At 38.2% G+C, this 12644-nt stretch overlaps 2 protein-coding genes across 3 annotated transcripts in view; both read right to left on the bottom strand.

Annotated features, from left to right (window-relative positions):
* The window catches only part of LOC142339364 (protein LZIC-like), a 206333-nt gene that overhangs the window by 103701 nt on the left and 89988 nt on the right, over positions 1 to 12644 (bottom strand). The gene's annotated exons all lie outside the window — the stretch shown is intronic.
* LOC142339363 (ubiquitin-protein ligase E3C-like) overlaps positions 1 to 12644 on the bottom strand; it is a 52247-nt gene that overhangs the window by 32200 nt on the left and 7403 nt on the right. The window contains exons 6-8 of the mRNA XM_075389364.1: positions 5563 to 6131; positions 746 to 823; positions 202 to 389 (exon numbers count right to left, since the gene is read on the bottom strand). Coding sequence (XP_075245479.1) covers positions 202 to 389; positions 746 to 823; positions 5563 to 6131 — 835 coding nt within the window. The remainder of the gene's footprint in view (positions 1 to 201; positions 390 to 745; positions 824 to 5562; positions 6132 to 12644) is intronic.

The following is a 12644-nucleotide window of genomic DNA, read 5'->3' as shown; positions in this document are numbered from 1 at the left end:
CCGGCTGAGAAGATGAGGGCGGCTATTAATAACACTTTCCAAAAAATATCACAGCAAATTATCGTCAAATTAACTGGAATCATTTTTTCAACTTGCATAAGCTTCAGAAGCTACCGACAAGGAACTTCTGCTCATTTTCACCATAGCACCACCCCCGCATAGTTGTCTTAAACCTGAAGGTCCCCCAATTGGCAATCTTACCTGGACTTAGCATTGATCCTGTGCAAGCTGTAGATGAGAGAACAAAAATGAAGTGTGATCTTCTCAGACGAAGAATTTGCAACCACTGCCTGTGCTAGAGAGGGCATTAGTTGCGAACAAAACTCTTGAGACTCCAGCTGCTTAGAAACTGCATCAATAAGGTGCTCCTCAAAGCCAGAAAACATTCTCTAGAAAAGACAAGAAATAAAATTAACACCAGACATTACAAGACTTCTCTAGTGATAAGGTTTTTCAACAGCAAAATTTAATCCACGTAAGAGAGATCTTCAAACGTTCTCTAGATTCCAGTGGTTAATATACAGATCTGAAATTTCGTGGTGGAACTATAAAAACCATTCCTTTGAAACGTTTCTACAATTAAGAGGAACCCTGGTCATGAACACATTTTTTATAGGCAACCCTAGCTCCCCCATTGCTATGCGATACTCTGCATAATCCTCTTTTGATAAGGTCGGCTCTTCGATCACTGTTTCCTTAATAGCCCAACAGTTGATAATTTAACACTTAAGAGAGATGTTGATACCTGCTCTCCTTTGCGATTATCTCCATTTTCATCGTCATCGTCGCTGTCTGAGTCCTCGTGCATGCCCACCATCTGAACCTATGAAGTACAACAAATTAAATGACTTCACTCAATATTGATATTACTGTACTGCTGACACTCCGGTTAAACCGCTATCTCTCATTACGAACTTCTCTTTCCGTATATAATTTCGCTTATTTGGTTCCGACAAAATTTTCATATGTCAATGAAGAAACATTATTTCCGGTTTCAGCATTATCATAACTTTCCTCATCTACGCGACCACAATGGGCACAACAATCAAACTTATAATGGTGGTAAATCAACAAGACGTTGTTACGTAGCGTTAACAACAGGTAGCAAAGCCGGCAGATGCTAAATAGTAGCAAAAATAGACGACATTGCTTCATGGCCCCGCGAACGAAACAAAAACAAAAAATGTTCCACAAAAAATGACAAAAAGCGCGCTATTTCCATTGGCTTTCGTAGTTAGGCACACTCCTGTTTCTCAATCAAAGGATACAGATAATAGTATTATTATCAACAAGCCTTAGACCTGGCAACTAAGACTAATTAGAACAATGATCAAATACCGAGCATCTACAGTTTGGCTTTAAAGGGTTTATCCCGTTTCTTTTTTGTTTAGTTTTTGAACAAGCTGTTATATAAAGTAATTATATATAGATAAGATATATATAGATAAAACAATTATTTTTGTTTCACGCAAAAAAACATAGAAGTCTTAAACTACACTCCAAAGAATTGAATGGAAAAGTGAAAAATTCTCGACTGAACGAAAAGACCGATTTAAACTACGAGTCAAACAGACTGATAAGAGTTTAAAACAATTGGAGAAAAATATAATACTATAGATGTAATAAGGGTATTAAAACCAACATTTCCTGTCCAAAACTCAAGAAAAACATGAAATATACGTACAAACAGAAATCTTGCTGGGCATGCAGCAGAAAAAAAGGCAAAACATCGAAAACTGTCAAACATCGCTTTGAAATTGTTAACGATTCCTGGATTTGACGTCTCCGAAAGCAACATTGACCTAATAAACCTTAAAAAACAACTCATTCTCAGGCTCAGCAAAGAAATTTTTTAGCCTCTATAAAAATGCATTATAAAAATATTCAAAATTTTCTTCGAAAGAACCTATTTCTCCATAAAACCGACAAAAAACAATCTCAGAAAATCGGAGATATTATTGGACATATAGGAGACAAGAAGAAACAAACAAAAACTGGTTATAAAATTAGCCAAAATTACTAAAAAGTCAAAACAAATTGTCAAAGCTATTACCTTCAAACCCCATTTTGTGCTGCCAAAAACACCCATTAACCTAAATGGAAAAAGCATCACTGTCTCCTTAAAGAAAAAACTCACAAAAATATCCCAAAACTCGCAAAAACTAGCTTTTGGTGCTCAAATCAGCATGAAAGATATACAGCAAAAATTATTATAAACGTTTCTGATAGCATAAATACATTTAAATTAGAACCTTCATCAAAAACAATTTGACAAAAAATCAACAAAATAAGAAAACTCATTCTGGGCTGAAAGACTTTAATAAACCTTTTCACCCTGAATTTAAGCCTTCCCAGTATTTTAAGCAAATTAAACACTTGAAAGATTACCAAGAGCAGCTTCGAGCCTCTAATTAAGCATAATGCCCCTTGAGCAATACCTATTTAGCTGGATTCTAAATCTCAAAACATCAGAAAGTATGAACACGGAAAGCTGACCATATTACATAACCAATTTTGCCAACCTAAATACCACAGCTGGGCTATCTTTAAACCAAAAACATCATCGGAACCCTACAAGCAGACTGAAGGCTACAAAATGACGGAAAAAAATATTCAGCAAAAAAAATTTTTTAAATGTCGCATCCATTTATCAGTGGTAGAAAAAGGTAGATTTGGTTTTTAAAAAAATTATCTGCCTGGTATTTCGTTGCCTTGTACTAGTTTTCGTTTTGGATTTCTGAGACATTATAAAAAAAATTAATGAAAAAATAAAACATAGCTGACAGATTGACAGAAAATAGCCGCAGTAGCTTTGTAGATCTGCAGTCTCAAAAAACAGTAAAAAAGATAAAAATTACTCTTTTCATTAAAGGATGATATGTTAAATTTTGATAAACAAATCTGTATAAGTTATTGCTGCCTCTATAAACTGCTCTTAAATAACCTCCAATTAGAGCAACACATTGACCTTATCTCTTTGAATTAAAGTAAATAAAAGTCAATTTCAAAGTGAGGAAGTCATTTTTGAGGGTGAGGTAAGTCACGCGTGACCAAAAACTTAATCACGCGAATGAAAACTAGCTCCACTAAGAGTGAGAAATGACGTCACCCACGCATTTCAGTTGAAATTGCATGAACGAATAAACAAAAAGCAGATTTGAAGTGGTTGTGACATCATATGGTCGTAACAAAAATCTTGAAATAAAAAAACCAAGAGAAGGTCAATAATAGCCCCAGCTATCGCTGTACGACTATTAATAAAAACCTGTTTCACGCACGCAGAAATTAAATTTCTAGCTTAGACTGGTGTGCACGGTAGAGTCTCTCTAACTAGAAAGCTAACAATCTAGCGCCAAGTAACTAAGGAGAAATGAATGAAAAAAATCAAGGATTCAGACATATTAAAAAAACGTGCTCCAAATTTTGAGAAAAACTCCTCAAACAAAAACAATATATCAAACCTAAAAGCTCTCCTTTTTGTTGTCCAAAATATGATATGAAACAGATACTGCTCCAAAAAAGAAAGAAAATGAAGAATAACTACAAAAAAATTGGTTTCAAATGGTTACATTGGGATTGCAACAGAATAACAAAAAAAATTAGGAGATAGAAATCAACCTAATTTTTTAGTGTCAAAGTACTGTTACTTGGTGTGTAAAATTCTGCATATTCGGTTAGATTCTAAAATTAGACTTAATTCAGCTTCTAAACTGGAGGCTATTAAGCATAATACTAATGCCAGCTAGCATTCGCTTTAATGAACTTTGATAACCTAATGCACTATGACTTAATGACCGGGCTTTAAATGTTTATCCAGTTTCTTTTGATTCTGCTCTTTCGACTTTGACCATAATCACTACATTAGGTAATTCAATACATAAAAGAATTTAAAATCCATTCAGTTGAAACAGTGACTGAAGTAAGTCAGAAGTCAAGCGTGAAAATCATGACTTTTCAAACAAAAAACGCAATCAAAGGTGAAGAGAATTTAAAAACATAGCAGGGCAAGTCCGGACGTACAATTCAAAGAAATTTCATTGACTAAACTAAAAACAAGACCTAAAACGGACTATGAGTGAATTGGGAAAACCATTTCTAAAAAAAATCAGATCAAAAAATTTAAAAAAAAAAACAGAAAATCGATGTCAAAATGCCCCATGTCAACGAAAAAACCACTAGCGAGAAACGGAAATTTGGTTCAAACAAAAAACTAGGCGTAGAATGAACTATGAATGGATTGGGAAAACCATTTAGAAAAAAATCCGATCCAAAAAATCGAAAAAAAATAAGTAAAAATCAAACTGAAATTGCCGCATATGAACAAAAAAACCACTAGCGAGAAAGCGAATTTTTGTTCAAACACTTTTTTCTCACTCTCCTTTAAAATTAGAGCGAAAAAAATTCACGCCGCAAAACCAATCGCTTTTTCGCTCCCTTTCCTGTTTCGCCGTGACGAAAATCACTATTCCAATTTTACTTCAAAAATCATGAAAATGTGTGAATAGAGAGCTTAAAAAAGACAGCTCCCCAATACAATTCAAATTATTTGAATAGTAAAAAGGAGAGCGCCTAAATAATAGCCGTTGAGAGGCTGACGGTGGTAATTAATAAACACTAAGAAACATAAAAGGATAGAAAAGAGTGGAAAACCATTAAGTTTTTGTCATAAATTTGTCATGAGCAACTTAGCAGTGAGCCGAAGAATATTATTTCCGTTTTGAAAGAAAGAAAAATAAAAGTAAAAGTGTCATCATACTAGGTGAAAAACTTAAAGGCCTGGTAAAGGCCAAGAAATTGAAAAAAAATTGCAAAAATCAGTCGACTTTCTTCCTCATTTTTCAATAATTTTGTGTTGTTTATGTCGCCAAAAAATCAAATCGGAACTATCAAGTCAAATAAAAACTATCAAATCAGCAATAAACGTATAAGAAAAAAAATATTTTTGCCACTCAATCCCATTCGGAAACACATGATTCAATTCATTTGCTGAAAAAATCTAAAACGTTATCAAAATCACCATAACAGTTGAAAACAAAAAAATTTTATCGAAAAACGACTAGTATCTACTCAAAATGTTTAAATTTCAAGAAAATACCTTGAAAACCAATAATACAGCCAATTCTGGCAAGAATAAATCAGCTAAAGTAATATAAAAGACGCGAACCAAATCTGCTTTTAATCTTGGGGAGAATGTTATTCACACCTACTTTTCATGCTCTCTTGAAAACGAGCCTCCAACAGAAAAGCACTCTTATCGCTCTGCTTTTAAATTCTCTTCAGCAGTTTGACTTAAACACGTGGTTTTCACACGCATCCTTTCCTGTTGCAAATACACTTCAAAAAAAATTAGCAGGGCACCAATACAAATCCCAAATTCTTTGGATTGTACAAAATATGACCGCAATAATAGCCAGCAGTAAAGATGATAACGGCTATTAATAAAAAAATTGCGAATTCGCTAATTTAGAGATAAACAGTTAATTTATTTAGGCAACAATGAGCGTTTCGCACATTTTCACCAAGAAATGTTTTTGCATGATCTTGAAATTGCCTCAGACGAACCTGTTTCCGATTAGTGTCAAGTCCAACCAAATCTACAATATAGCTGGCATACTTGTGAATGAGTTGTGACATCACAAACATCAACTTCTCCATATCCGACCTGTCCAATTTACTCACATTCAAAGCTGCTTCGACATTTGAGGCCATTCCGTTCGTCGGTAAAGATTTAAGAACTAGATTTATTAACAAGGTTATTTTGGCACAACTCAGCTCATCGCTTTCCACCTTCAGAAGCACAGTCTCCAACGCGACAATTAACCGTCTTCTATTCAATAAAGTTGCAATGTCTGTATTCAAAACCACAGCCATCCAAATGGATTCATTGCTTTTATGTCCGATATACAGCTCTTGAAGTAAAGCTATTTCTCTAATTGCAGATAAATTATCCGAAGTCGGATCTGAAGTTTCCGGATACGAGAGCATTGCTTTCAGTATCTGCAATACAAATTTGTACATTTCACTTCTTCTGTACAAATCCAGTTCACCATCATCATCTCCTGACTCCATATAGGAATATATAGAAGAAGGCATTTTCAGTCTCCATGCTGTTGTCAGCGCAGAAAAAAGACCTGAAAGCAGGAAAAATGCAAGTTAATTTTACACAAATCTCGAATGTTAGCTAGAGAGATTCTGCATGCCTGGCTAAGACTGTCAATTTTTACTGATGAGGAAATTGATATTCTGAAAATTTATGCCAAGAGCCTGTTTAGCTGCCTAAATACCCGAAACATAGCTGGCAGATTGCCAGAAAATAGCCGCAATAGCTTCGCAGATCTGCAGTCTAAAAAAACAGTAAAAAAGACAGACTAAAAAAATTCGTTTTTTCATTGAAGGCTGATATGCTATATTTTGATTAAAAATCTGTATGTTTTTGCTGCATCTATTAGCTGCTCTCAAATAACATTCATTTAGAGTGACGCACACCCATTTGACCTTATCTCTTTGAAAAAAAAGTAAATAAAAGTCAATTTCAAAGAGGAAGTCATTTTTGAGAGTGAGGTAAGTCAAGTGTGACCAAAAATTTAATCACGCGAATGAACAAAAAACTCGCTCCACAAAGATCAAAAAATGACGTCACGCACGCATTTCATTCGAAACTGAATGAACGAATTATAACAACCCGGTAGGTATTAAAAAAAACGAACGTTTGAATTGCGAATGCGGGATTCGAGATTGGGTTGTTTTAGTTTTTTTTTGTTGAAATTAACAACTTCAATTTAATTGATCTTACCTTGTTTTCTGTGCTCTATCTTTTTCTTTGGAAAATCGACAAAGTAAGTTTTTAGAATATTGAATTAAACTGAATAGGTTATTTATAAAAGCTTGTTGAGAAAAAGCTCAACTAACTGGATTGTAAGCAGAAAAGTATCAAGTGTCGTTTGGGCGAAGGAACATGGCCAACGGAACAAATTCTCAATTAGCTCTTGAAACACGCAAAAGCTAAATAAATTGCGTGCCAAATTGTGTTATCAATAATAAATACACTATGGTCCAGTGGCACGAAAGTAAAACAAAGCTTGAGCGGAAAGGCGCTATAAGATTAATAGATTAATAGCTGGAACATTATACTGCCTAAGGAATAATAATGGGGTAGGGCTGTTACATCACCCCGCTTAGGAAGGACATGTCCTCATGTCCCACTATTCTGTCTCCGAACCCGATGAGGACGATGAGCTCGAAGAACGCGAGCGAGGCTTCCTTTTTATTTTCTTGTTTTGTGGATTATGATTTCCCCGAAGTAATTGAGAACGCAGGGAGCGGAATTCGTTTTGGAGACCTCTGAGGTGACGACAGGTCGTTGAACAGGACTCAGAGGCAGACATAGTGTCCGTATTCACCCCTGCATTGCGGACCTTAGAGGATTTTGGCTTTTTAGGTTGTTTTTTCTCCAGCGTAACAACCTTCGCGGAGAGCAGACGATTTGCCGTCCGAGAATCATCTAGCATTTGATTCAGCTCGGAAATGCGAGCTTTTAGTTTGTCGATCTCATTGGTAGCCTGGTAAAGGTCACGCTCGTGAGCCTCACGAGATCGACGAAGTCGAATAAGTTGATCTCGAAGGTCGCGATTTTCAGCCGAGTTGTCAACAGGGATAGCGACTAGATCCGCAGGATCCAGCAGAGGCCTTCGCCTTGCATTGTAAGGATCCTGAAGGCGAACTTTCCCATTGCGGTAAAATTCAACAACCCGCAACACGGCATGCAAATTTGCTGAATACACCAAACCGTTGAGGCGTAAGGGACCGTTGCGAGGTGGACCCATAGCCTGGCGTGAATTGCTTCCTTCGAGCGGGCTGCTTCTCGAACCCGAAGCTGCTGTTGCAGAAGCAGTCTGAACGACTGGAATGTTTTTGGAAGGCGGACAAAAGATGATTGTCATTTCATCCGAAGAAGCAGATGAGCAGACATCCGTGTGCGGCTGAGGATCCCGATTTTGCGAGAGGTTTTGACGGAACTCAAGCGACTGATCACTTGCCCAGTTGCCAGTTATTCCTGTATCTGCTTGAGAGTCCATACTATCGTCCAGCAACGGAATTGCAGGCGAAGAAGCACCTGAAAGAAGATCTGTGTCCAGAAGAATATCAGGGCCTGGAGAAGCAGGCATAGTGTTGATTGACTCTGAGCTTGTCGACATCTAAAACAAGCAATGTCAATCATTTGTGTACAGAAGTGCATCAGGGCTGCTAGTGATTGATGAACGAAAAGAAAAAAATTTTGAATGAAGCAAAAGACAAAAATCAGAAAGCGGCAGTTTTTTTTTCTCTAAGACAGAACACTATAGGCGATAAAGAGTCAACCTGTGCTTAAATTTTTGTTGTGTAGCGGGCAGAATTTAATTGTGCTGACGGATAAATTGAATCAACTATTACAGTGCGATTATCAGGGTTCCCATCAGTTTCATTGACAAGTTGGTCATGATTGACAGGCGCAGATGCGTGTATATTATTTATGTGATTTTGAAGCATCTGCGTAAAAGGCGCAAGGGGGTTAAGAAGCCGGAAAACTGTCCAGAAAGGAACTCCATGAGAAAGGAGCCTAAGCGCAAATACAAGTTTCAATATATAGATAAAGAGCCCTAGAAGCGCTAAAGTTGTTAGCGTAATTACAGTGCACCTCTCGGCGTAGTACCAACCACCACTCGCAACAGATTGCAAATCAATCAAATATTTCCAAGCCGCCAAATTTTCTAGTTCTTCGGAAACGCTTGGATTAAAATGCATTAAACCAGGATGAGAATATTGGCTGCGAGGACCAAGATATACTTCTCGTCCCGAAATTGTTCGGCGCGAGTATTTTAGAACCCGAGCCTTTGCGCTCTGCCTCAAGTTCTGATAAGAAAAGAGACCAGCGGTGTGTAATGAAGGTAAGTTATCACTAAAATCTAGATGGCTGAAAACACTTAGAGATTCGGGCGTACGTGCGACCGAATAATCATCTCCATAGTGCATCCAGATGCCTTCAGACGTGCGGTACATGTAAGGTGCTATGGGATCACAAGCAGTCAAAGTATAGTTTGGATACACAACTTGTGTTATCGGATTCATGAAACGAATTTGCGTATCATTGCCCAAAAGAACAGGAACTTCCTCTGTGCAGTAGGGGAAGTCTGCAATTCGAGCTTCGACTTTAACACATTTGTGGACGTAAAGAACAGCTCCCGCTTTTTCAGCATGTATGCCTAACATGGAACCGGATCCGAGGAAGAGATTAGGATTGTCCAAGTTTGACGCTAAAGAAATGAGTCCATTTAAGATCATCTGACGCGTATTGCAAATTTCATTTTTGATGAAATTTACAATTCGTTGACGCGAAAGATGCGCGTTGACATGCACAAACTCAATTTTTGTCCCATAGACTAAGTTTGGAATTGCATCTGTGTTGTAATCTATTTCCGGAAGTTGCTCCGTTATAGGTTCAATGACAAAGTAAACACCAGAGTAGGTTGTTGGTCGGACCTTATATGAGCAAACACTAACAGTTGTGTTCAGAAGTTCTATATAAAAGACGCGGGAATCATCCCTGGAAGCAGTTTTTCCACTCAAATACATTGAATCAGCAGAAGAGATCTGAACGCCAGGATGCTCCGGAGAGAACTCAAATATTGATTTAATCTCACACTGACCGTAGAAATGCGGTAAATAGGTGATTGAGTCATGCTGAAAGTCAGAACCTGGAAAACTGCAGGACGTGGATCTTTCATTGGGATCTGTCAAGATTAAGGACCATGGAGAGCTGGTTTTGTCCAAAGTTGCGACTACTTTGCCGATGGTTAATTTTGCGTTTATAACACCAGATGCGTGAATTTTCGATCCACCTGGGGTAATCCAATCCACAGGCCAGGTGAAGTAAATTCCAGCTTTCTTGCCACCACGCATGAAAGAGTACGAATAGTCAAATACCTTGAAATTGCCAGGTTTGTATGGTCTACCATCAAACAAAAGATCCCCCTCAGTCATTTTAAAATTTTCATCTGCAAAACCTGGAAGTTTGAAATTGCGACCACTCCAAATTGCTCTGCAAACCCAAGTTTCTAATGCATAGAAAGTAGGCACTAGGCGAGAATACTCTTTTAAATACACAGAATCATCAAATCGGGCAGAATGCGCTAATCCGGTAACAGCGTAAGAAGCTTGAAACATGCAAAAACTCATTTGAATATCAACTTCGGGCGCATGAAGAACCAAACCACCAAAAGTAATGTTTTTGGTGCTTAATTTATCAGGCGTACACTGTTCACTCGGAAGAAGCGAGTAAATTTTTGTTGTGAGAACTTCCTCGATGTCATAGCCTACAAGTGTAGAGAAACTGCAATCTACTAGGCAAGTGAACAACAGCAACACTTGCTGCACAAAGAGCATCTAAACAAATCACTCAACATCACTGTCTGAATCAAAATAAGCTAAACGGAAAAATCCTGGATGCCGTGCATGATCAGCAACAGCTCTACGCGGTCGTTGAGGAACTGTTGTGGAACCTGAACCACTTTGATTTTCTGACAAAAAAACTGGCGGTGACGGAATGGCGGAACTTGTAGGGTTAGTAGTGTTTTGTAACCTATCAGAGGTAGAAGCCTGTCTTTCAGATAAATCAACCAACACAAGATCATCGTCTTCAGGGACTATGGGTTGAGGACTTGGTCTTACAGTTTGGTTGGAACGATTTCTGCGCAACCGCTGGTCTGATGGTGTAAAAGGTTTAATGCGATCGTAATGAGCAATCTGTTGTTTTTGAGTTTTGACGTCTTGTAGAACAAAATTAATTTGGTTAATAACCTTTTTCACGCAATGAGGTCCAGACCAGAAGCTCTTTAATTTAGGAGTTTGACCCTGTGAGCACACTGGTGAATGAAGAAGCACCAGGTCTCCTTCCTTATACGAAGGACCATGCTTCTTTTTGTCAAAGATAGCTTTTTGTCGGCGCATTTCCCATCCGTTTTTCTGAATTACGGACTCGAAAATGGTGGAAGATTCAACTAAACGTTGAAAAACATAATCCCGATGACCAACAATTGGAGTGGGCAATGTTGGATATAGCATATCAACAGGCATGCGCATTTCTTTCCCAAAAACTAATCGGAAAGGCGATTGACCTGTCGACTCATGAACTGCAGAACGATAGGCCATCATGAAAGATTGAAGATGAACAGACCAAACTTCATGCCGTTCTGCGCAGTACTTTGCCAACCCATCTTCCAAAGTGCGATTTATGCGTTCCACTTTTGCATTTCCTTGCGGGTGGTAAGGAGTAGATCTTGAGCTGGTTAACTGCAGCTTATTGCACATATCTGCGAAAAGGCGCGATGTGAACTGCGAACCGTTGTCACTGTGAATATATTCAGGTACACCAAATCGGGTGACCCATTGATCTAAGAAAGTGCTACAGATTGTCTCAGCCTTGATGTTCTGTAGGGGTGCAGCCTCGAACCAGCGAGTAAAATGGTCTCCAATCATTAGGATGTATTTATAAAATTTCTCATTCAACCGACTTTCTGGGAGAGGGCCAAGGATATCAACTGACACGCAAAGAAAAGGTTCATAGAATGCCCAGAGCTGCATTTCTTGCTGATGTGATTGTTTGGGATTCTTTCGTTTTTGACAAGTTGCACAACCTGAGATCCAGGAGTCCACATCATTTTTCAATCCTGGCCAGTAAAATCGCTGACGTACCCGATCAAGAGTTTTCTTATTGCCTAAATGTCCTGAAGCAGGTGAATCATGCAACTGAAGAAGAACTTTTTGAACCTGGTTAAGTGGAACGCAACACTGATGGAAAAGTGTAGATCCATCCAGTTGTTGAAATAGCCGGTACAAAACACCATCAATAATTTTCAATGTCTCGAATTGCTGCCAGTAACACTGCAAAGCAGATGGTCTACCAAACATTAAGGATCGAGGTGGTTTCTCACCTGTTCGACACCATGATTTGACTACAGACAGAGTTTTATCCTGATCTTGCGTTTCTGAAAAGTGCGGAGACGAAGAAACAGATGTGACAGAAGTAGCAGATAAATTCAAAGGTGGTAATCTGGAAAGAGCATCAGCATTTGCAATAGTTTTTCCAGGCCGATGGACAATTTCAAAATTGAACATACTTAATTTTTCTAGCCAACGCGCTACTATTGCATCAGGCTCTTTGAACGAATAGAGCCAAACGAGGGCGCGATGGTCAGTAATTATCTGAAATTTTTGCCCAAGAAGAAATTCTTTGAAGTATGATGTGAAGAACACCACAGCAAAGAGTTCACGTTTCGTAGCCGAGTAGTTTCTTTGACCTTTTTGCAGCACTTTGCTAGCATATGCAATAACCTTTTCACCATTTTTCTGTTTTTGTGATAGCACTGCGCCAATTCCAGTAAGCGATGCGTCAGTACAAAGAACGAATTGATCCTTTTCATTTGGAAAACCTAAGATTGGAGCGGATACTAGCGCTGTTTTCAATTTCTCGAAAGCTTTTTGGCAGTCTGCTGTCCAATGGAACGTTGTTGTTTTATTCATCAATTGGTACAGAGGGTTCGCAATCAAACCAAAATTGAGAACAAACTTTCTATAGAAGCCAACAAGGCCCATGAACGATCTTAACTGAC

Source organism: Convolutriloba macropyga, chromosome 5, assembly GCF_964194025.1.
Source record: "Convolutriloba macropyga chromosome 5, txConMacr16.3, whole genome shotgun sequence".
NCBI classification, from domain to species: Eukaryota; Metazoa; Xenacoelomorpha; order Acoela; family Convolutidae; genus Convolutriloba; species Convolutriloba macropyga.
This window is presented reverse-complemented; position numbering and strand designations above follow the sequence as displayed.